Source organism: Pelodiscus sinensis, chromosome 22 (assembly GCF_052426305.1).
Source record: "Pelodiscus sinensis isolate ZL-2025 chromosome 22, ASM5242630v1, whole genome shotgun sequence".
In the NCBI taxonomy this organism is placed as follows: domain Eukaryota; kingdom Metazoa; phylum Chordata; order Testudines; family Trionychidae; genus Pelodiscus; species Pelodiscus sinensis.
In genome coordinates, this window is record NC_143073.1 from 10462414 (window position 1) to 10484836 (window position 22423).

Here is a 22423-nt window from a genome sequence, read left to right on the forward strand (position 1 = left end):
CTTACAGAGCTTCTGTAGATCCTTGATCCCAGCAGCAAGCCTGGACCCTCTGCATCATGACAGCTTTGCATGGGCTCCATGTACTTAAGCTATTGGAATGGGTTAAAATAAAGCTTTCTCTGGGCCCAGGTACTCTCCTGAGGTACTGAGGAGTTGGTTACTGAGGAAGCCTTGTTCACCAAAATGTTATCCATGGCAGCTGACCATGCTATTCTCTATGTCAGGTGTGTTTGCAAGCCACTAACTCAGCTGTGGCCAACCCACAAGTCTCATGTGGCTCCCCCCTTCCCCCCCCCCCGGAAGTGTAGCCCGTGAAGCTGCCCTCACGGCTCGTGAAGCCATCCCTGCGCCCCTGAAAACATCTCCCTGTGGTCTCCGGGGTAGGAGAGCTATCTGGTGTGGCCATTTTTTCTCTCTCTCCTCCTTCCTCCCGCTCTCTCCCCCCGGACAACTTTCCCCCCCTGCCTCTCTGTGCTATATATAGAACTATTTTGGCTCTTTGCCTGTAACGGGTTGGCCACCCCTGCACTAACTCTTTAGCATCACTGCTTTGGGATTTCTCTCTTGCTTCCTGTCACCTTTATTTCTCTGTCTTGACCCATTCCTTCCATCCCAGTGTCATTGGCTTTCCATCCCAGGGCTCCCTTCTGCTTCATAGCCATGTGATTTGAGAGCCACAGGTCATAGTTGTGGATATAAGGGGCCAAAAACATTGGCATTTTCCCCACACATCTTTACGTGGTCCTGGTGCAGCTTGGATGGGCATTGGAGCTTCCAGTTACTAATGTAGTTGGTGGCTTTGTTCTCTTACACCCACCCTCTTTGTTGTGTCTTAAAGTGGGACTGTCAGAGAACAGCTTTCACTGGAGAACTTGTCCCTGCTAATTCTCTGTATGGCCCGAAGAGCCCTTGTCCGCTGTCAGGATTTCTCTTGCTTGTGCCAGTCTTCATTCTAGTGCAGGGTGTAGGAGTAGAACATCAATCAGCTCTTGCTCTTTTTGCTACTCGGATGTCTCTCTTTCTTTCTAATCAGTGACAGCTACAGGGTCATAGAGATTGTCCCAAACCACTGCTCTCCTCTTCCAGAATGTGCTCAAATACATTTCATCACCATGACCCCACTACACCAGAAATGAGACCTATTCAGTATCTGGCGAAGCAGTTGCTCAGGAATAAGTTTTTTTGCGACATGTTTTAGGCTTTTACCTTTTGTCCCTGTTCCAAACAGGCACAAGTCAACCAGAAGGTTGCTGTATGACATATATCCTCTTGTTGTCTTTCTGTTTCCAATAGGGCTCGGCTCAGTTTTTTTTTTCTTTCCTTGCTTGTCCCAAAGGGTCCCTATTAGACTGAAGAGATATCTGTTGCTTCCGGTCTCTATTCTGGACACTAGGATATTTTATGCGTGTGTGTCTTTCTCTCTGTCTCCTCCCCTCCCCCCGGTTTATTCTTGGATGGGTTTTACTATACTTGGGTTTCCCTCGTTTCTGCGCCTGGGATCTGTGTCTCAGGAGTCTGCCTCACTAATAGTGCTCTCTCTGTGGGGTACCCTAGTTTGATAGCATGACAGCTCTGTGTGGGCTCTGTAACAGGATCAGATTTGCGCTCGTCCAGGGACTTGCACTCTTGTAGAGAAAGCTGGCTAAGTGACCTCATTGGCAGGATCTGCTAAATCTTACCAGTAATTAGATTTTAAATCCTCAGCAGAAAGTACCTAGAGTCCTCCACTTATAGAGCAAGGTCTTTTCCCTGACGGTAGAGAGGGAGGTGAAAAATGATCCTGGGTGTTTGGGGTTTTGTTTGTCCATCTCTCTTCCTCCCCCCGCAACTGATGTACATATGGCCAGTCTGGGCTCCGTCATGTCCAGTGCTGGGCACTTTGCAGAATCAGGTCCCCCTCTTTTCCTCTGTAGTGAGTGATGGAAATAACAGTTCTTCATCTGCCTTGCAAGCATGATCAGCTGAGAGCAAATGCCTTCTTTGCAGCCTTTGAAACAAATAGCTTATCGTGCTCCCCGTATCTTCCTATGCATTCTGAAAAATGACTGGTGCCACGCGGCCTAGCTTAGTCTTAGCTGGAGTTGGTTTGTTGTAGCTTTAATTAAATCTCTTCTTCAATAATCCAGATGTTGCTGATAGCAACCACTGAACTGTGTGTGCTACGGGTGCTGAAATAAGACCAACAGGCCTGCTGATGGGAGTAGGGGGCAAAGGGGAAACTATCCCAAGACCTGGTGAATCAAAAGGGCCCAGGGTTCCCGGCCGCTGCTACAACATCACCAGCTGTGGCTGGAGCCCCAGGTTCTAAATCGCTGCTGGAGCGCTCTAGGCAGCTCTGAGGACTGTGGGGAGAGGGTCTGGGTGGCCCTGAGCCACCGAGAGTGGGATGCTGGCCTCCCTCATATTGCTCAGGGGCCCAGCTATCCTGTTGGTCCCCCTGCAAACCAACGCGGAGTGGCAGGCAGGCAGTCCATGAGGGGAGCTGGTTTTTAAACTGGCTCCCCTTGCGGAACAAGTCCCGCCTGGTACCCCATGCTGCTGCCTCTGATACCGAGGCAGCAGCGTGTGATGGCAAGGGGCTCCCCAGGGGTGGGGCTGGAGCGCACTGGCTGCCTGTCCAACCTCCGGGGACTATAGAATAGTCGACTAACCGATAAGAATTCGTGAGGCTCATCGACTATTCAATTAACCAATATTTAACATCCCTCGTCTTAAAGCAATTCGTTTGCATAAAAATTGAGCACTATTGTGGCTAGAAGGCAGCAGGACTCTGCATCTTAGAGTGGAAATCTTTACTTACTTGAGAGCACTAGAAAACCGCCCCCTCTTCCCTAAAACAGTTGCACTTGCATGAATAATCCGCAGGCTCACTTCTGTCCAGAACGCCTCTGCTGCAGACCTGCAGGAAAACCAGGAGAAAGGTCATATGCTGCTTAAAGGAACTCGGTGCTCCCCTACAGGGATGCTGCCTGAATGCAGGCGATGCAAGTAAGGATTTGACACTGCTTCCTGGGGAAGGCCAGGATCTTTATTACACAAACTATGCTACATGCTAGCCCCGGATTAGTCTACAACATGAGGGGAAGGGGCGGAATCCCTCATTGTCCATATTGGTCAAAGAAACATGTCTTTAATTGTTGTTTCATGTCCATTGCTTCCCTAGCACTGAAGAAGGCTGATCAGTGGTTAGGGCTTTTCCCTAACACATGGGAGCACAAATCCTTGCTCCATTTCAAACTGGGTCACCTTGGTCAAATGACTTAGCCTCTTTTGTGCCTCAGTTTCCCCCCGGGTAGGGATCACAGTACTTGCTTACATCCCAGGAGGGTTGTGAGGATAAATACACTATTGACTTTGAGGTGCTCAGGCCAGATAAGTACTTTCAGGCTGCCTTTAACATTTCTGGGAGGTAAATATAGCCATCTCTAAAGCACCATAATTATTTGTGTTAGCAGCCCCTCTCCTGAATTGGAGGCCCTGGAGCTAAGCACAGAAGCCTAACAGATGGCTTTCAAGTGGCTGGCTCCAAAGGCATCCTAACAAGTGGTGAAATGCTGCTCTATAGCCGAGGAGCCCTAGAAATAGATCAGGAGTCCTTTTGTGCTTGGTGCGGTACAGGCTGCTGCAGTCTCTCCACCCCCATATAAATGTATAAGTGACACTCCTGGTGGAAGTGAGCCTATGAAAACCTGAATACAGAAATGGCTTTAGGGCCTCACTGCCTAAGGTTCCCCTCCGACACTCCTTGCGCCCCACCACATCAGCTAATACACCCTATCTAGACTGCTAAAAGCAACTAATGATTAATTTTGGCATAGCAAGGGAGAAAGTGAGGATCTGTGTTCCCTGTAAGCTGGGAACTTTGGCAGCCACCCAAGGTTTCAACAGCCAGCAGCGTGTGTTTATACTGGTGGTGCACATCCACACATGTCTCCGTGCACATAACAAAATTTATTCCTCTCTCAGATGGGGAAAAAAGTTAGAGGTCATGTTGGTGAGGCTCCCAATTTGAGTTCACATGGTTCAAATACAGAGCATATGCTCTCTGAATGCTGGGATGGGGATCCTCTCTAAGGAGCCTTCCCAAAATCCCTGGTCACTCTGACTTGGGGCTGGTTGACACTAAAAAATTGTATCAACTTAACTGCCTCACTCAAGGGCTTGAAAAATCTGCGACCTAGTTAAGCAAATACAAGCCAAATTCTTCCATCGGGGTGGTGGCTTCCATATAGGGTCACATCATGAGACTTTCTTGCTCATCCTGAAGATTTTTCTTGTAAACTTCAGGCATCAATTAAGACTAAAGCAGTAGAGCTTTTGTGAACTGTTCCTAGTCCCCAGTGTCAACTCTGTCCACTTCTATGACTTTGGGGTGAGGTCTGGGTGAAACAGCTGGTCCACAGCTTCAGCCAGGTTCAAACTGCCAGCCTTTTCAAAGGCAGTGAGGTAGGGTTGTCTCCTTTCCTCTTAAACTGGGTCAGCAACTTGGTATTGAGGTACGTAGAGCAGAACCAGGCGTTTCCTTTAGCTGGAACGGGGGTCTGCAAGCTGCCCTGCAGGTCAGGGACAGAAGGAACCCTGAGAGCACAAGCCGGTTACCTGCATGCCCATCAGACAGCCGAAGCAGAGGCAAATCAAACAGATCCCCTGACTGCTGGCTAGTTACATGCTGGAGGGAATTCAGGCAGGCTGTCATTCCCATTACATGCTCCCGGCTGCCTGCCTGTGCCTACGGTGAATCAGTCCGTGTAGCTTATGGTAATTGCTCATCTAACATATTGCAAAGGGAACTGATGCAGTGATACTCACTTCATCCAATGGGGAGCAAACAACTCCCCCCATACAGGCTGCCTCTGGGACTGAGTATTACATCACTTTTGTGCTCAATATGTCATGGCTAATAATCTGTTCCCACCAAATGGGAGTCTTACGGCTCCCGAAGTTCCAGGGAAGGGGGCTTGCATTGGATGCAGGTGACTGGGAGCAGCAGTGTTCTTATTCAGGTCTCCTATGTATATTGGGCTTCTGTTCTCGGACCCAACTAAGGTGCTAATCTTCAACTGCAGTGAGTATGCAGCACTCTGCTACTGTTTCTTAGGCAAGCAAGCCAGAAGAGGCGGGTAGTCCGGGCTTGAGTTTATAACGTGCAGTTTCTGTAAGATCGTATCCTGCTTTTCTTCTCTGTTTTCCCATGTGAATGAGCATGTGCATGCTGTATTTGCTGACACTGCATGTTTTTTAATAGGAACCGGAGATGGTAGGCTGTGCAGACAATCAGGATTTTGATCGGAGAAGAATAGGATGGGTTGCATCTGGACTAGAAAAACAGCATGTCCTGAGTGTCAGGATAACAGTCTTTCCTTGTGTGTGGAAACTGCTCTGTGCGAGAAATTCAGCTTTGTTCAGCTATGCTAGCGCAATGCTTCTTGTCCACGATACGCTTGTTTTAGCTTCTCATAACATCTTAACAATTGCATGTTTGTCTGCTTTTGGGGTGGAGGGAGGGATCTGAAGGAAAACTGCTGCTTACAAACTTCAGAAAGCTGTTAATCTCCTGCATGGCAAAGTCCTTGCATAAGATGCATTGCTAGTATGACAAGTAAAAAGGAATCTTCAGTGTTTAAGATTTTGCAGTAAAATGCTCCCCGGTTGTGGCACTCTTCCTCTTCGAGATATTGGAAGCAGCAGCAAAAAATATATATATATATTTTTTAAATCTTGCACTTCAAAAGTGTGTGTTAATTTAAGAGAGCGGTGTCGGGTCTCCTGGGTTTTATTCCTGGGTCTGTTGCTGACTTACTGTGTCCTAGGCCGAGTCATATAGGCCCTGATCCTGGAAAGACGTCAGCATGGGTGAAGACCAATTTATTTTTATTTTTGTGGAACCCTGCTTCCTTTAGGGGTTTGCTTAGGTCCTGATCTGGCATGGAAATCATTTCATGCTGTGAGCACTGTGCATTTTTGTGCTCCTGCTTTCAAAGGGCCCAACCCAGGGTGCCTTCCTGCTGTCTCTTTTCATGACTGAAAAACACGTACATGTACTTGGAGTGCCAAACTTTAATCTCCTGAACATGGCTCCTTATCTCCAGGGTAAATAAACTCTGGGTCGACAACACATTCCAGATTTTAATAGCGTAGAGAGAGAGAATGCGTCTGTTCACATGTGTTATGCTCTGCTTTCACAAAGCTAGTGAGGGTAGGGGACTGGACTGGATGACCTCTCGAGGTCTTTTCCATTTCTAGTATTCTATGATTCTAATCACATGCTGTTATAGTAGATGAGCTCTTGAGCGTGACTAAGTATAGGGGTGACTTGATTAGCCTCCAAATACCTGCATGGGGAACAAATATTTATTAGCTGGCTCTTTAGCCTATCAGAAAAGGGCCTAAAACAGCCAATATCTAGAAGATGAAACTACACCAACTGAGGCAGGAAATAAGGTGTGTGGTTTTTAATAGCGAGGGTAACGAACCATTGGAACAATTTACCAAGGGTCGTGAGGGATGCTCTAGCATAGGCAATCTTAAAATCTTGAATCTATATGCCCAGTTTCCTCAAATGAATCCTTGCCAGCAGCTGCCCCTGGCTTCCTTCCTAAACCTAGCTGTGCTGGTGGTGTGAGAGTGTTTGTTTGTCTTCTCCCCTGCAGGAGGCTGGAGTATCCTTAATCCTTGGGGATGGACCAGCATGTGAATGGAGCCATGGCTGAGAAGTCAAACACTCTGGACTATGGGGTTCAGATCCGATTCATAGATGACCTGAAGGAAACGAAGAAGGCCCAAAAGGCCAGGTCTAAGCATTCCAAGACCAGCTCCTATGGGGTTGCAGTAAGGGTCCAGGGCATTGATGGCCAGCCCTTTGTGGTCCTCAACAGCGGGGAGAAAGGAGAGGACTCCTTTGGGGTGCAGATCAAAAGCGAGACTAAATACGGGAACCCTGCTCGTGGCCAGTGGCCTGAGAAGTTGCCTCCTAATTCCCTCAGGGAAGGCCCGGGCTCCATCAGCTCTGATTCTGACCTGGTGGAAAGCCGGTATGCGTCCAGACAGTCTCAGTATAACTCCCAGTACAGCACCTCTGACGAGGAGCAGAGCTCCAAGCGCTGCCCAAGGGAGCAGACGCCTGTCAGTGGAGAGGCAGCTCGGTCCTCCCGCAGTGATGGCATCTCATCCCCTCAGAGCAGCTACAGGCCATTGCCAGCCCTGAGGCATTTTGGGGAGGAGCTGAGGAGGACTCAGTCTCACAGCTCTCTCTTAAGCCCCAATGCAGAGGAGGTCTATGGCCCAAGCCCTCTCAGCAAGCAGACTGGGGGTGCCTACCGATCGCAGTCTTCAGCCATCATCAAGAGCAGCAGCACACTAGACGTTACAGGCAGAAAAAACACAGACCACAGCCAGGAATCCCGTGCACCTTCCGGAAGAAGGTTTGAAGGCAGGCTGCCATCACCAGACCCAGAGTCCTCTGATCAGCCTGCCAACGAGGCCCAAAGTGACATAGACACAAAGCCCCTGTCCTCAGTGGATTCTCTGATCACGAAATTCGATGGGAAGGTTCAGCAGAGAGGCCGAGCCCCCAGGAGAAGCCGGATCTCCCTGGAGGAGAGGAAACGGTCACAGAGTCTTGATGGGAGGGTGTCTTACCACGACACAGCTGATTCCAGAGAACTGAGCTCTGCCCAGCGCCAGGATCGCTCCAGGGAAAGGCCAAAGGGTCTGGCTGCCAAACAGCCTGGCATGGCCAATGCTTCTTACACCAACAGCCTGAATCGAGTGCGCCAAGAGGATCTGAAGGAAAACTCAGTCAACAAAGCCCCGCTGACACGAGACTGGATCGACGAAAGCTTGAAGGAGCCTCTTGTTGAGCAGCGGCAAAGTAAAGTGCGCTCAGAATTGCAGGTAATGCTTCGTTTGCAGCTCAGTCCCATGTCAGCCACACTTGCTTCATTCTAAGCCCACGAGCCACCATGTGTGGTCGGTGCTCAGGATGGAGCCTTAATTAGCTCTCTGGGCTGGGTGAGGCCTCCATTGCAATTGGCAGCTGTACAGGCAGTCAGGAGAGCCGCAAAGCTGCAGCCGCATGAGCGAGCCCTGCACGGGACCCTGGGGACGGTCAAACCGCCGCTGCGTGTGCGCCGAACCTCGGCTGCTGCGGTGCCAGCTAGTTCTGTGCTGCAGTTGCGGTGTATGTGTGTGCCTCGAGTGACCACATGCAATGCCAGATGCTGCTTGTAGCACTGTGGTTATACGGCCTGAAATTGGTATGCCCCCATCTTCTGCTTCTTCCTACCGCTGGGGAAGAAGCTGCTTCTCCTCCTTCCTAGCTGGCATATTTCCAAGAGCTTTAGGCACTGGAGTTGGATGCTAGGAGGGAAGGTCCCGAGGTGCAATTGACTCTGAAATTCACTAGGCCCTTAAGGGCAGCATGTAGTTACCACATGAACCTAGTTGCATCAAATCCCAGCCACTGTTGCCGGTATACCTGCCACGGCTGTTGTCCCCATTAATGTAGGGAGTGCAGTGACAATGTGGTAAGGGAATGCAATTATTCCTGCGTCTGGGCATAAGCCAAGCGCTCCCTGAAGACGAAACTTACCCTTTGGGCAGGTTATCCCATAACCATCGGGGGCTATGGGCCTATTGGTCTGATCTTGCAAGGCGGCAGCTCCTCCTGCTGTGCAAGGAGCCTCTGGTGAGGTTTGTCTTGTCTCCTTAGCAGCTTAAGTCCACTCCAGACCTTCTGAAAGACCAGCAGGAAGTTTCTCCGCCTGGGAGCAGCGAGTCCACCAAAGAGCTTATCTACAGTATCCTGAAGGATGGGTGAGTGTTGAGCGGAGCGCTCGTGGGTCCAGCATAAGGCAGGATCTTAGCGTTTGTTCTGCAGCTTGCTCCGTTGGAGCACTGGGCACGTCACTGCCCCCAGCGGGGCACGTGTTTGTGCTTACTGCCCTCTCACCAACACAAGTTGGTCCAATAAAAGAGATTCCTTTCCTCACCATGCCTCTTTAGTACCCCGGGACCAACAGGGCTGTAGCAGCACTGCCTAAACCAGGGGTGGGCAATAATTTTTTCCTGGGGACCACTTCAAAAAATTTTTAGTAGTCCCAGGCCACCCAGAAGGGGCAGGGCCTAAACAGGAAGGGGCGGTGCTAGCCCACTCCCATACCATGATTGGTCCGTGGGTGGGAGAACCCTTTTGCCCCCCCTTCTGACTAGGCACCCATACCCTGGAAGAGGTTTGGCATGCTCCCCCACCCCCAGGCCAATCAGGATCTGGGGGGCAGGGAGTGCGGGAAGCCTCCTCCCGCCCTGCAAGGAGCACATGGCACTTGAAGTGCTGTGGACTCCTCACAGGGCCCAGGCAGGGCGAAGGAAGTTTCATGCAGGTCCCCCGCCCCCAGACCTCGATTGGCCTGGGGGTGGGAGAGCAGCAGGGCCTCTGCAGGCTGAATCCTGCCCGCGAAGGCCCTTTTGCCCACCCCGTCCTAAACACGGGCTCTCGCTTCAGTGAAAGATGTTTCTGAAACACAACTAAAAAGTGCTGCATCCTCTTGGGGTTGGGATCAAGACTGACCAGGTGGGACACGATTGTTCTGGGACCCCGAGCTCTGGGCCCTCCCTCCAAACATCAGTCTACATAAAGTGAAATGGTCAGGAGCGGGACAAACATGACATATCGGGGTCCCCACCTTTCTCGCAATAGAGGGTGGGGGTGTGTTCCTCAAATGAATAGCAGGCAAATGTACCCAAAGCAAGAGCTTAGCAATTGAATCTGTTACACAGCAGCTCAGACTAGCTGATCACAATGTCCCCTTCTGGCTGTCGAATCTGACTCTCGAAGATGTGGCCCCAAATATGGATGCAAATTGGAACGCCGTTCCTTTAAATCCAGCCCTGGAATAGGAGTCTAGCACCCTGGGCTTCTCTGTGTATGCAGAAGAACTTCTGAACTACAGTGTAGCCCCATAAACTAACAATTGTAAGCCTCTTAGCTAAGTGGCAGTGACGCTACAGAGGTGCAAATTGTGTGCGTGCCAGCCTTGGAGCCGACAAAGGGAATTAATTCCTTGCACAGTCACCTTCAGATTTAAACAATCCCTTCAAGATAGATAGCATCTGTTCTCTGGGAAGTCCCCAGCTGGGTGGGAGCACAGGGCAAATAGGCAGCTGATCCGCTGAACTTGATCGCTAAAGGGCTTCTCTGTAGGAAAGCTAATGTTTAAAGACAACCTCTCTTCCTCCTCCTTTGCTGCCTTGCGGACATTTGACGGAAAGACTCACTTTCAGAATTTCACTCCAGTGGCCTCTTATAAAGGGATAAGTCCCTCTTTACTTTCAATTTATACCTTATGGGCCTCATAAACTGGGGGGAGGACGGAATAGAACTTTCCTCTACCTTGCCCCGGATATGCTCCTCTTAGGTATTACCTGCAACCACATTACTAAAATCCAGACAGAAGTGTGTGTCTCTCAAGTTCTTAAGTCCCTTGATATCAAAGAATTTGATCACTTGACAAACCTATTTCATCCCTTCAACGCCCCTGTAAAGCAGTGCAGAACAATTATTCCCCTTGTGCTGCTGGGGAAACTGAGGCATGGAGGGATTAAGTGACTTGCCCATACAGGAAGTCTGCAGCAGAGCAGGGACTCACAACCTTAAGACTCGAGTCATAGGTGAGTGCCCTGTGCATTGCTCTTCTTCCCCTCACTTCTGGTGGTCTGACCTTTTACCCTGAATGACTTGTTTGTATTTGCATGGTTTTCCAGGAGCAAAGAAAGCGAAAGCTCACTGAAGAGAAAAACCAACCTGATGTTTGAGAAGATCCAAGCACTTGCTGTAAGTTGCAGGAACCCTCTGTACCGGCCTCTCCTTGATTTGCAGAGTCCAAGTCCTATGCCACTTCAGTGGCTCCTGGCTTTCAGCGGAAGGGTGAATTTTTCACCCCGTGTTATCAAGCCAGGGTGGTACTGAGAGGCTATGACGACTGCCCCCTTGTTTGTGTACTTCTGTGCCTCAGCTGGAAGTGTAATTCCCAGCTTGGGGAGAGGTGCACCCACTAGCTGTGCTCAAAGTAGTGCACTCCGAGTTGCAGCATGCCAGGCCGGTGCGGGCACCACGGGAGGCTAACCACCCTCGTACAAGGGGTTGTTCTTAGGGCAGCTTGCCTTGCAGTGGCTGTTTTTCATGCACTAACTCTGTCAAAGCTAGTCTAGGCATGGGCTTACAACTGCAGTGTGGACATTCCTACTGCCTCCCAGTCGCCCTCTTCTCCTAACCCGCGCCAGGATACTGAGTGTCTCCGTTAAGCTAGTTCATCGCAGCGATGCCCATCTGGAGCAGGAAAGGGACTTCCTCTGGGTTCAGCCAGTTGACTTTTAGCCCTTCTTGCAGTTTAGTGCATCCTGCTGAAAACACCCCTGCTACCCTTTTCTGGGCAGAACTGGTGAAATCTTCATCTCTCTGTAGCAGGGGTGGGAAACTTTTTTTGGATCAGGGGGCCACCAACCCACAGAAAAATCGGGGGGCTCACACAAATGAAAAGCAAAACAACAAAATAAAAAAACCCAACTCACTGATGTAGTCCCTGACTGGAGACACCTCACTCCCCTCACGCTCCAGCCCCATGGTGGGGAGGACCGAGCTTCAGGGCTTCCCACAGGCCAGATGATCTCTTCTGGGGGCTTGGGGCTAGTAGATTTTTGTGGGTCCCTTTAGGTTCAATGGGAGGGAGGGAGGATGCAGGAGCAGGCTGGGAGTTGGGGGTGTGGGGTCTGAACAGGAGGTAGGCTGCAGGCTAGGTCTGGGGGTGTGGGGACTAGAGGGACGATGCAGGAGCAGGGTGGGAATGTGCAGTCTGGGTGGAAGGCAGGGTGCAAAGTCTGGGGAGGCAGGGGCTGCATGATGGTGATGGGGGACACTTAACAGCGCAGCTCCCTGGGGACACATGTGGCTTCTGGCAATTGCAGCCAATGGGAGCAGTGCTCCAGCTGAGCAGTTCCCTGCACTGCCATTTCCCCAGCTTGGGGGTAGGGGGAGGACAGGAGCACGCAGAGCAGTTTCCTCTTTTTCCCCCCCTCCCCCTGCCCCGGGCAGGCAGTGCCTGCATGTCCGATCCAGCCCTGGCCTGCCGCAGTCTGGTGCTCAGAGTCCACCCCCAGCCCAGCGGGGAGCCAGCACTGGCACTCCAGCCACACAGGGCTCTCTGCCAGTGCTAGCTCCCCGCTGCAGGAGGGAGGCCAAGCCCTGAGCCTCTAGGGACGGATCCAGGCAAGCCATGGGTCAGGCTGTAGGCTCCCCACCCCTGACGTGTGGGATGCCCTGCCCCAGGAGCATAGTGCACTGTGTCTAGATTTCTGTAAAGAGAGCTGCATGAGTGAGTCTTACGAGTATTAAATATTCATGCCCCCTGCATGTTTGGATAACAAGGCGAATCAGCTCTCCTGTTTGAGGGCTCCCTGTGGCAGGGGGTCAGGAAGGATGTTTTTCTTCCCTCCGCCCCCCACCTTTCCCCATAGGCCGCGTGGTTGGATGTGTTACAGGCTTTTCACCTTCTGTTAAGCCATCAGCGATTGGTCCCAGCTGCAGGTTGGATTCCAGGCTTGACAAGTTGGTGATCTGACAAACACTTTACTGCTCTAGGGCTCAATATTTTTATTCTTTCTGAACTCCCGTTCTTGCTTTAAACCGTGTAAGATTGACATTTTTGGGGGTGGGATTCTGTGCTGTGTGTTTGGATCAGATTATCCCATTAGCTGGAAAAGGTCACAGTCTTTCCCTTACTCCTGTGGTCCTGGAGTTGGGTGTTTTTTTTAATTATTTTTTTTTAAAAGTCCTTTTCTGCAGGGAGCAGATAGAAAGGACTCTCTTTTAGAATGATCAGTATATGAAAGCTACATGGCTCCCTTTCAGGAATCTGCTCTGATGCTGTCTGTTGGAGATGTTAACAGGGAGTGCATTCTTAGTTATATATTTATTTTTTTAAGTATTAAAGGGGCTCTGAACTCATTTTGCCAACTCCACCCTTCTCTCAGCTTGTCTGGCACTGGCTGCTGCACGCTGGGCTCAGAGCTTGCCTGAAATGACAGCATCTTTTATTAAAACTGGCACTTCACAGCCTCCTGCTTGAGGCCCAACATACGCCTGGCAGGAGCAGTGTCTTTTGATGTTGACATCGGAGGGCCGCTTGCCAGTGTTAGGTTAAAACAGAGAATCGCTGCTGAGAATGTGGCCTCCTTTTTTTTTTTTTTTTTTTAAACTTATTAACTCAGGGGAAATTTAAAATCTGGCCGGTACTTAGAGCATTGAGGGACCAGAATGACACATGGGAAATGGGGGGTTCCCTACTTTGCTCTGTCACAGTCTGTGGCTGTAACCTTGGGCAAGTCCTTTTGTTGCTGTGTGCCTCAGTTTCCCTCATGTACAGTGGGGATAATAGTATCTGTCCTGTCTTGCGGGGGGATTTGTGAGGATTAATACACTAAGATGGTGAGGCGCCGGCTTTCTGAAGGGATGGAGGGCTGTTAAAAGTACCTACATATAACGACAGGGAGCTCTAGCAATATTATGCAGTCGCTGTGGGGCTAGTGCTGGACAGATGCATGGTCCTTGAAGTTAAGTGCTTGTAATCGACATAGGAAAGAGAAAGGAAGGATCCCTACTTCATTTTGGGGACCTGACTTTGGTACTACTTGACCCCCATCATCACAGTACCCGAGCCCCCCACAGTCTTCAAGGAATTCATCCTCCCAAGACCCAGAAGGTGGGACAGGGCTGTTGTCCCCATTGTACAGGTGGGGAACTGAGGCACTGAGAGATCAAGTGACTTACCAAGAGTCACACAGGTGCTCTGGTGGAGCTAGGACTTGATCCAGCATCCCAGCCCACTGAAGTGTCTTAACCACAATGCTATCCTTCCTCTCCAATAACTGACCTCAGGCAGCATCTCCTGGGTGCTTGTGTTAAAGCGGGGGTTCTGTCTAACAGGCTGTGCCTCCTGAGGATGCAAGGGCATCAGTTTCCCAGAACAGTGAGCTGAAGAGGAAGATGGAGGAGCTGCAGCAGAAACTAGATGAAGAGACAAAGGTAATGGTTGGTTAGAGGCACTGGCCAGCAGCAGAGCTGACAGCCTCCCTGGGTCCCTGGGCAAGGTGTGGGTGGGGTGGGGTCTGGCTGTGAGCTCTCAGAAGGGGCGGGGCCAAGGGGAGCTGATCCTCAGAGCCACCTGCAGCAGCAGCTGGAGCCCCAGACCCTGGGGCAGTTGCAGCCTTTGCCCCTCTCCTCCCATTGGCGGGCCTGCTGGCCAGGAACCTGCGCTGTGCTGAAAAGACGTTGGAAGGCTGGCAGCCTTATGGAGTTGCCACCCTTTGGCTGCAGGGGTTGGGCCTGGGTTCTGTGCTGTTTCCGTATACCCCAGCATGGAGTAGGGGGGAGGAGAGGCTTGGGGAGGAGGCAGGGACTTGGCCAGTGACCCAGCGGTTATGCTGGTCCACTGGCAGTAGGTACTGTGCTGGGCTCACATCTTACTCCTAGACTGAAGTATTTTCTGTAGGGCTGCATCGCTGCTTACCCCTCCCCACTTCTCTGCATGATCCCATCCCCTTTACACCCTCCCCACTTAGGAGCGGCGTGCCTAATCCCCTTAGGGCCAGATCCTCTGCTGGTCTAGTCCTGGTGAAGTCAATGGGCTGTGGAGGATCGTGGAATGCCATTCTCTGTAGCTAGCTAGAGGCAGCGTCCCTTGACATCCGAGCCTCCCCTTCTCTTCCGTGGAAGCTAACGCTCCCTTCTCCTGTCCCCCAGCTTCGCCACAAAGCAGAGCAGGCAAGGGAGGCTCCCAGGAGCGGTGCCGCTCGGAACCTGGAGAGCCGGCTGGAGGAGGCGCAGAACGAGTGCCGGCTCCTCAAGGCAGCGTTGGAGAAGAAGATCCAGGAGCTGCAAAGCCGCTTGCAAGAGTAGGAGCCTAATCTTGCATTTGTGGGCTGTGCGGGCCTGGCAGAGCACTAAAGATTCTCACTGTGGTTACTGTGGTCTCTCTTCCCTTAACGAGTCCTCACCTCCCGCCTAGCCCCCTGAGTGAAGTTGTGGGCACCCTGTTTCATAGATGGAGAAACTGAGGCACAGAGAAAGCAGTGCTCTGTATAGCTAGGCCTAACAGCTTTAAGACTGTTAAGGACTTTGTCCTCTCAGCCCCCTCCCTCCCATGGTATAATCCCCATTGTACAGCTGGAGAACCAAGGCACAGGGAAAATGGATTGATTTACCCATGGTCCTCCAGGAAGTCAGTGGCCAAGGTTGGGGTTTGAACACTGGTCTCCTGATTCCCAGCCCAGAACCCTACCCATTAGGCAACCTGGCCTACAGGAGATGATAGTGAGCCAGTGTCTGGGTTAGACGTGCATCTGACAAAGTGGGTCTTTGCCCACGAAAGCTTATGCTCCAATACATCTGTTAGTCTGGAAGGTGCCACAGGACTCCTTGTGGCTTTTGCAGATCCAGACTTACACAGCTACCCCTCCGATACTTGGGTTAGAATTGTAACTGTCTGTGCTGGGCTGAGACCAAGCCTTTCTGTGTCTGGCTTTGAGCAGGCCTGTTCCATCTCCTCTAGGCTGACAGAAGTGAAAGCTGCCAGGGATCAGGCAGAGGACAAACTGGGAGACGTGGAAGAGCAACTCATGGGGATGCATGAGGAGCTGGACAGGCTGCGGAAGGCCTCAGGGGATTCTGCTGACAGAGACGAGCTGCTGAAGGTGCTTGATTCCCACCAAGTGATCGCGTGTCGTGGGGCTGGTTCTCACTCAGATTAAATGGATGCAGCTTCTGAAGCCAACAGTACTGCACTCAGTTACACACTGGGGGAGCTGGCCTGAGTCGTGATTTGAATGACAGGTTGTGCCTCTTGGTTTTGGCACCCTCAGGGCCTGACCAGTCCTGAACCAGGGGAGATCAGTGCCAATCCCTCTGCTGCTGCTGACTGTGGGGCTCTACTCTGACAGCGGCAGAGGGGCCAGCATTGACTGAGTGGAGGGCACTTGAAGGAGGAGGAAGAGGGGCCAGGAACACAGCCCACTTGAGCTCGGAACCTGACTCCAGAGTCCGGCCGCAGGGCTCCGCAGCCATCCTGCTTCTTTCTCCCAGTGCCCTCCTCCCTCCCTGAGCTTGAATGCTGCAAACGAGCTATTTGTGCCACTCCAGAAACTCGGGGGAGGAGTTGCTGAGTACTGAGGCCCCAGCCTGAGAGCACCAACAAGGATGCCAGATGTTGTCAGACAAGGGAAGTCTAGGTTATAGAAGTCCAGCCTGTATAATCATAGTGGCCTTCACTGCTCTGGATACAGGAAGGCAGTCTCATTATCCCCATTGCACAGATGGGAAAACTGAGGCACAGTGACTTGCCCAAAGTCACCCAGTAGGCCAGTGGCAGAGCAGGTAATGGAACCCAGGTTGCCTGAGTCGCAGACCAATGCTGTATCCACTAGCCAGAAGTGCTTCCCTACAGTGCTTCCAGAATTGTCTAGCGTAGCTTCAGGTGGTGAGTGTTTCTGTTCTTGCCCTCTTCTCAGGAGCTGCTGGAAACCAGAGAGGAGCTGGAGGAGGTCCTGAGTGCTAAACAGAAGCAAGAAGAACATCTGCGCCTGCGGGAGAGGGAGCTGACGGCACTGAAAGGAGCCCTGAAGGAGGAGGTGGCGAATCATGACAAGGAGCTGGAAAGGGTGACGCAGCAGTACCAACACGACATGGACCAGCTGAGGCGAAACATGGAGAATGTGTCTCAGGTAAAGTCACAGGCATGTGAAATGAAAGCATGAGGTGAGCCCATTAGGGGAACTGTGGGGGTCTGTTAAGAAATTAAGGCCTGCTCATTTTATGGACTGAATTTATAAGCCATAGAAAATCATAGCAGTGGTCCGCTTCCTTAAATGCCCTCTCTCCAAGTCTTTTAATTGGTTGCGACCTACATTTCCTGTCCTAAACCATCATGGAAGGGTGCTGTGGCCGTGGGCACTCCATTTCCCGGCTCGATGATCATGAAGCTCTGGGATACAGCAGAAAGTCGCTCTAGTTCTGACTTCAGATGTGATCTCTCCTAAACCGCTTTCTAGCCAGTCCAAAAAGCTGTGAACATGCTCATTTGGGTAAGAACCGGATTTACTTCTGCTCCACAAAGCTGACCAAATTGAGCGTCTGCCCAGCCCTTTTCCACTAAATCAGTTGAAGTCAGCTTAAAAGAAATCACTGCTTAATTTTAAACTGGTGCAACATCTCAGACGATGCCTTGGGTGGTGTGTTCAAAGCACGTAGAGTTCTCCCCCCAGAGAAAAGGGGTACCATACTTAGTTCCCCCCCCTCCCGCTCCCGCTCCCCCTCCCCTGCACTGAACTTCTGGATCTGTTGACCAAGTGCTACAGGTGAGTGTTCAAATCACTTGTTTAAGTGATGGCTGGACTGTGTCCGTCTCTGGGCCTGAATTCTACTGTCTTGTGCTATATTCCATTGGTGGGGCTCCCTAGACTTCAGCTACTCCTGAGTCATCTGCAGTAGCAAAGGACAGAAACTGTTCAGGGTGTGCATTGGAAACCGCCACCGAGAACAAACCAGGCATAACCGTCCCCATCCTGCTTGCAGTAAATGCACCCCGCCCAACAGCTTTGTTCCTGTCTCTAGGACCAAGCCAGTCTGGAGACGGAGAGGCAGAAAATCAACTCAATAGTGAGGAGCCTCCAGAAGGAGCTGGAGGAGAGCAATGAGGAGACGAGCCACTGGAGGGAGATGTTCCAGAAGAACAAAGAGGAGCTGCGTAGCACCAAGCAGGAGTGAGCTCTCGCTGATGCGCTGCGTCTGTCCCACAATTGCAGCTGCAGGATTGTAGCTGTGACTGGGCGTGGTTAACTAAAGCCTCCCAGGGAACCCCAGCTCCCTACACTCACCGTGCCTCAGAGACCCACTGCCAGTTGTCATCTAGTCCCTGCCCCAGTGGCAAACTGCAATCTGTAATGGCCACTCCTCATTGGCCCGGGGGTAGACCTGCTCCCCAGCTCTGCCTGCCTGCCTTTCCCCAGCCCTGCTCTGTCTCAGGAAGCCCCCAGCTTCCCTGGTAGCCAGGTCCCTCCTGCTCCAGCGCTGGAGCAAAAGTTTCCTTTCCTCCACTCCAGGAGCCCTTATTTATGCAGCACCAGCTGGCCCCTGATTGGCTGCTATTTGCCTCATCTGCTGACTCCACAGCACCGGCCCTAAGGGGTTCGGCTGCTCCAATTTATCCAAACTTCTTTCCTGTAAATCCCAGAAAGATAAGTGGCTGTGTGATGGGAGTTGTGCCCTTGCCTGTCTCTGAGGTGTCATTCCAGGGAGGATGGAGGCAGGATCCTTGCCCTGGGCTCCCTAGCAGAAGCCATGATGTGCCTAGTGGATAGGCCTCCAGTTAATGGCATTGCTGGTGCAGAGTCCTGCAAGGAAGTGCATGTGTCATGTCAGGGCATTACCCCAGAGAGGACCCGTAGCCAGGAGTGGCCCAAGGTGGGCTGCAGCAGCTGGCGCCCTAGGCGGAATGCGCGATCGGCACCCATGCCTGCACGGCTGTCAATGGAGTGACATCATCGGGCGCCCCATTACATCATCTTCGGGGGCCCCATTGAAGGCTGTGCCCTAGGCAACCGCCGAGTCGGCCTGTAGTCACGGGCCACCCCTGCCCGTAGCTCAGGCTTGGCAGGCATGCACAGGGCAGCCATTGGAGTTTCAGTGCCCCCCTCCTGGTGACCTTCATAGTCTTGCTTCCCCCAGGATCAGACTCCCCACCCTTCTCCCAGGGGACAATGGGGAGCCCACTTGGCACGTCTCTTCCCGCATGCAGGCTCATGCAGGTGAAACTGGAGCGGGAGGAGTTTGAGGAGGAGCTGCGAGAGCTGCGGGAACGCTTCTCGGCCATGCGGGTGGAAGTGGACCAGGTCCGGAACAGCACCATGGATGCTGGCCAAGCAGAAGCCCTGAAGAAGGTACGATGGGCAGGGTATGGTCAGAAGGAAGTGTGAACAACCGGGATGCCAAAGCCTTTTCAGGCCACTCCGGCAATGTAAATGTGCTTCAAAATGTGCAGAAATAGCTTCCCGAGATGCTCCTGGCATGGGGGCTTTTCTGGCTATTACACCAATGGTGCAACCCCTGGTGTAGAGGGCAGGGTGGGGGGTGTCTGGAACTTACCCCACTTCAGTCTGCTTCCCAGGGTCCAGAGGGTTACGGCTCGAGCAAGCCAGGAAACTTTTGGCTATTTTTTTCCCCCACATAAATTTGCATTTTTGGTGAACTTGACATGGTTCACTGACTCTTGGCGGGGCTGGGGGGGGGATAAGAGTTGAGGGTTTTCAAAACAGTCTCATTTCACCATTTTCTAAACAAAACTCTTGATCTGAAAAATGTCGAAATGGGACATTTTGAAACAGCTGTTCTGAATGGTAACCTAGCTTATAATAAAAAGGCTTCCCATCTGTTCTCTCTGATTTTTCCATACATGTGCAGAATAAATTTGTATGTGCACCGAGGCATGTGCAAATGTGCACCACCAGGAGAAACACAAAATCTAGCTTTGGGCACTGTGCTAATTAGCTGGGGGGCATTTGAATTGCCCTGAGCAGCAGCACATATGCACAGCTTACAGGGAACATATCTAAATTAAATGTTTTGATCTGAACTCAAATCACTTGTCTTCAGTTTGTGAAAATTCTTACATTGGACTTCCTGTCCAAAATGGGGACAGAAAATCACTTCCTGCCCAGGGCTACTTATCACAACTAGGGATGTAAGAGTGTGGCTGTGTAAATGGGTTACCGCTAAGCATGTGCTTATTGGTCACCCAGACTGCTACATGCAGCTCTTGGCCCAACTCCCAGGGAGCCGCCTGCTGCCCTGTGCTGATGCCTCAGAGGCAGGGCCGACTTATCCATTAGGCACAGTGCGTAGGGCCCACAAAAATGTTTTAATTTCTTTTAAAATCAGAAGGGAAAAAAATGAACTTTTAGGGTCGAAGAAAATGTTTTAATTTTTTTCCTCACAGAAAAAAATGAAACTTTTAGAGCCCACGAAAATCTATTAAATTTTGCCTAAAACAGGAAAAAAAATTGAAGTATTTAAAGTTATATCAAAATTTTTTTTATATATATATATTTTATGGAAGAAGGGGCCCACGAAGGCAAAAGTACCTAAGGCCCACAAAAGTCATAATGCAGCCCTGCTCAGAGATAGCAGCGCTGGGAGGGGGGGTAGGTGGGAATTGGTACATGCGGGAAGTCGGCATAAAAGCTGGCTTCCACCGCGCATCGGTTCCCAGGGAACTGGCTGCTATCCCGCGTGTAACTGCTGAAATCTTCAGGCGTTACATGGATAATCAATTAAATGCATTTTCACATCCCTAACCAGGTCAGTGGCCTTCACAGGGACTACTGCCATGCTAAGTGCATCAGGCTCTCTGGAAGCCCAGCTCCCTGTTAGGCGTCTGGCTACCTTGTGAGTGCAGCTTGGGCTCCCAGAGCCTGGCGTGTGTTGGATGCTCTGTGAAGCCTGTCAGTGACTCTTCTCCCCCTGCAGGAGCTGCATCAGGCCCAGAGGGAGCTGAGGGAGCTGGCTTCGGAGAAGCAGGCCCAGGCTGAGCTGGTCCACCAAAGGGAGCGGGAACTGGCTGCCCTGAAGGGGGCGCTCCAGGAAGAAGTGGCCAGCCACGATGCGGAGGTGGAGCAGCTGAAGCAGCAGTTCCAGAAGAACCTGCAGCAGCTCAAGAAGGACTACGACGAAGCTGCCAAGGCAAGAGCCCAGCTTGGCCCCCTTCCAGCATAGGACCCCCAAGAGTGCCCATCGTTGCATGATTTTGAGCCAGGTGTGCTGAAGGCTGCACAGCTGGCTAACTGGCCCCCGTGGGCAGTGAATAGAGCAGCTTGGGGGTGTGGCCCAGGCCACAGATCTGGGATGCTTTCTGAACAGCTTGCATTGATGCACTCTACCCCAAGCCCTGCCCCTTGCAGCTGTGATGTCAGCACATCTCTGAGCCCCCACTGCCCCTTCTGTGTGTCTGGCTGCAGTGCCAGCATCTGCTCCGTTTCCCATCCCTGGCCACCTCCCACAGACCCCTTACAGAAATGGCTTCTCTCCATGTGTGGCCACTTCTGGAGGTGCCACCGCAGAACGGGCACCCTCTGTGCAATGAGCTACACCGGGGAGCTGGTTTGCCCACCGCTAGGCAGAAGCCTTTGGAGACCAGCTCCTGTGAGTGCCGGCCTCCCAAGCACCAGTGGAGGGTCCCCTGGGCTTGCGATCTCTGGCCCTGGACACATCGGTGCTTGTTTCTTGCCCGGTGTGCAGGTGAAAGTGGTCATGGAGAGCGAGAAGGAGGCCACGGAGCAGATGAAGAAGGCCGTGGAGTCCACGCTGCGGGAGACGCAGGAGGAGAACGACGACTTGAGGAGGAAGATCCTGGGCCTGGAGATGCAGGTCAAGGAGTACAGGCACTTCTCCGAGAACTGGGAGGGCTCCGAGGCCAGGCTCCGGGAGAAGATCGTCAAGCTGGAGGTACGCAAGGGCCGCAGCACTGCCCCTTCCCTAGCTTCCCGCTCAGAGTAGCCCCTCGAAGGCCCCTTGGTGCCAGGTGCTGCACAGACTCAAAGACAGCCAGTGCCCCGGGCGTGTCTGTGCTAGAAGGTTGGTCGGCTATGCTAGGTTCTCTTCCTCTCCACAATAATTGCTGTAGTTGTTCATGTTCGCGCTGCCTTTCTTCTGTGGGTGGTACGTGTCCTCACCAGGATTGCTTTGACCAAGAGAAGAGGAGCAGCGTGTGGGGTGGGGCTGAGGCTACGTCTACACTGCAGCGAAGTCTCAAAATTAGTCTGAGGCAGGCTTCCCTAAAGCCATCTCGAGTTAGAGCCCCAGGAGGAATAACTTAAAATGGCCCTGGTAAGGGGCTATTTGGAAATAGCAGCAACGGAGCAGCTACACCCGCCTTATTTTGAAATAGCTATTTCGGAACAGGTGTTATTCCCCCTAGAATGAGGTTTACAGAAGTCGGAATAAGCCGTCCATTATTTTGAAATAATGGAATTGCTGTGTAGACGCTCACATAGGTGTTTCGGAATAACGGCCGTTATTCTGAAATAACTTTGCTTTGTAGACACGCCCTAAGAGTCTTGTCGGCTGCTCTGCTCCTGGTAGGGAGCTGAGAGTTGGGAGTGGGGTGAAGGGCAGCCGGGCTCCCAGCAGGGAGACCTGCACCTGGTGTCTGGCTTGCTGCCCTGTTCCTAATAAGGTGTGAGGAGCCTGGAGAGCAACCTAAGCCAGGAGTGGAGACCAGGCAGCAGCCTGGCTGGGAGCCAAGAGCTAGCTTTTTCCATAGTGGAGCCGTGACGCTGACCATGACCGCCAATGGCTACAAGTAACACGGCGTCTGCAGGACAC

At 51.9% G+C, this 22423-nt stretch overlaps 1 protein-coding gene across 3 annotated transcripts in view; it reads left to right on the forward strand.

The window, feature by feature from the left end:
- CGN (cingulin) overlaps nucleotides 1-22423 on the forward strand; it is a 73460-nt gene that overhangs the window by 20579 nt on the left and 30458 nt on the right. For 2 of the 3 annotated variants that reach the window (XM_075906931.2, XM_075906930.2), the window contains exons 2-12: nucleotides 6651-7893; nucleotides 8711-8814; nucleotides 10762-10831; nucleotides 13979-14077; nucleotides 14795-14946; nucleotides 15603-15744; nucleotides 16558-16770; nucleotides 17660-17808; nucleotides 18843-18984; nucleotides 20570-20782; nucleotides 21338-21544. In XM_075906931.2, the coding sequence (XP_075763046.2) occupies nucleotides 6679-7893; nucleotides 8711-8814; nucleotides 10762-10831; nucleotides 13979-14077; nucleotides 14795-14946; nucleotides 15603-15744; nucleotides 16558-16770; nucleotides 17660-17808; nucleotides 18843-18984; nucleotides 20570-20782; nucleotides 21338-21544 (2706 nt within the window). In that variant the 5' untranslated portion in view covers nucleotides 6651-6678. The remainder of the gene's footprint in view (nucleotides 1-6650; nucleotides 7894-8710; nucleotides 8815-10761; nucleotides 10832-13978; nucleotides 14078-14794; nucleotides 14947-15602; nucleotides 15745-16557; nucleotides 16771-17659; nucleotides 17809-18842; nucleotides 18985-20569; nucleotides 20783-21337; nucleotides 21545-22423) is intronic. The other variant, XM_075906932.2, reaches the window with a different exon arrangement.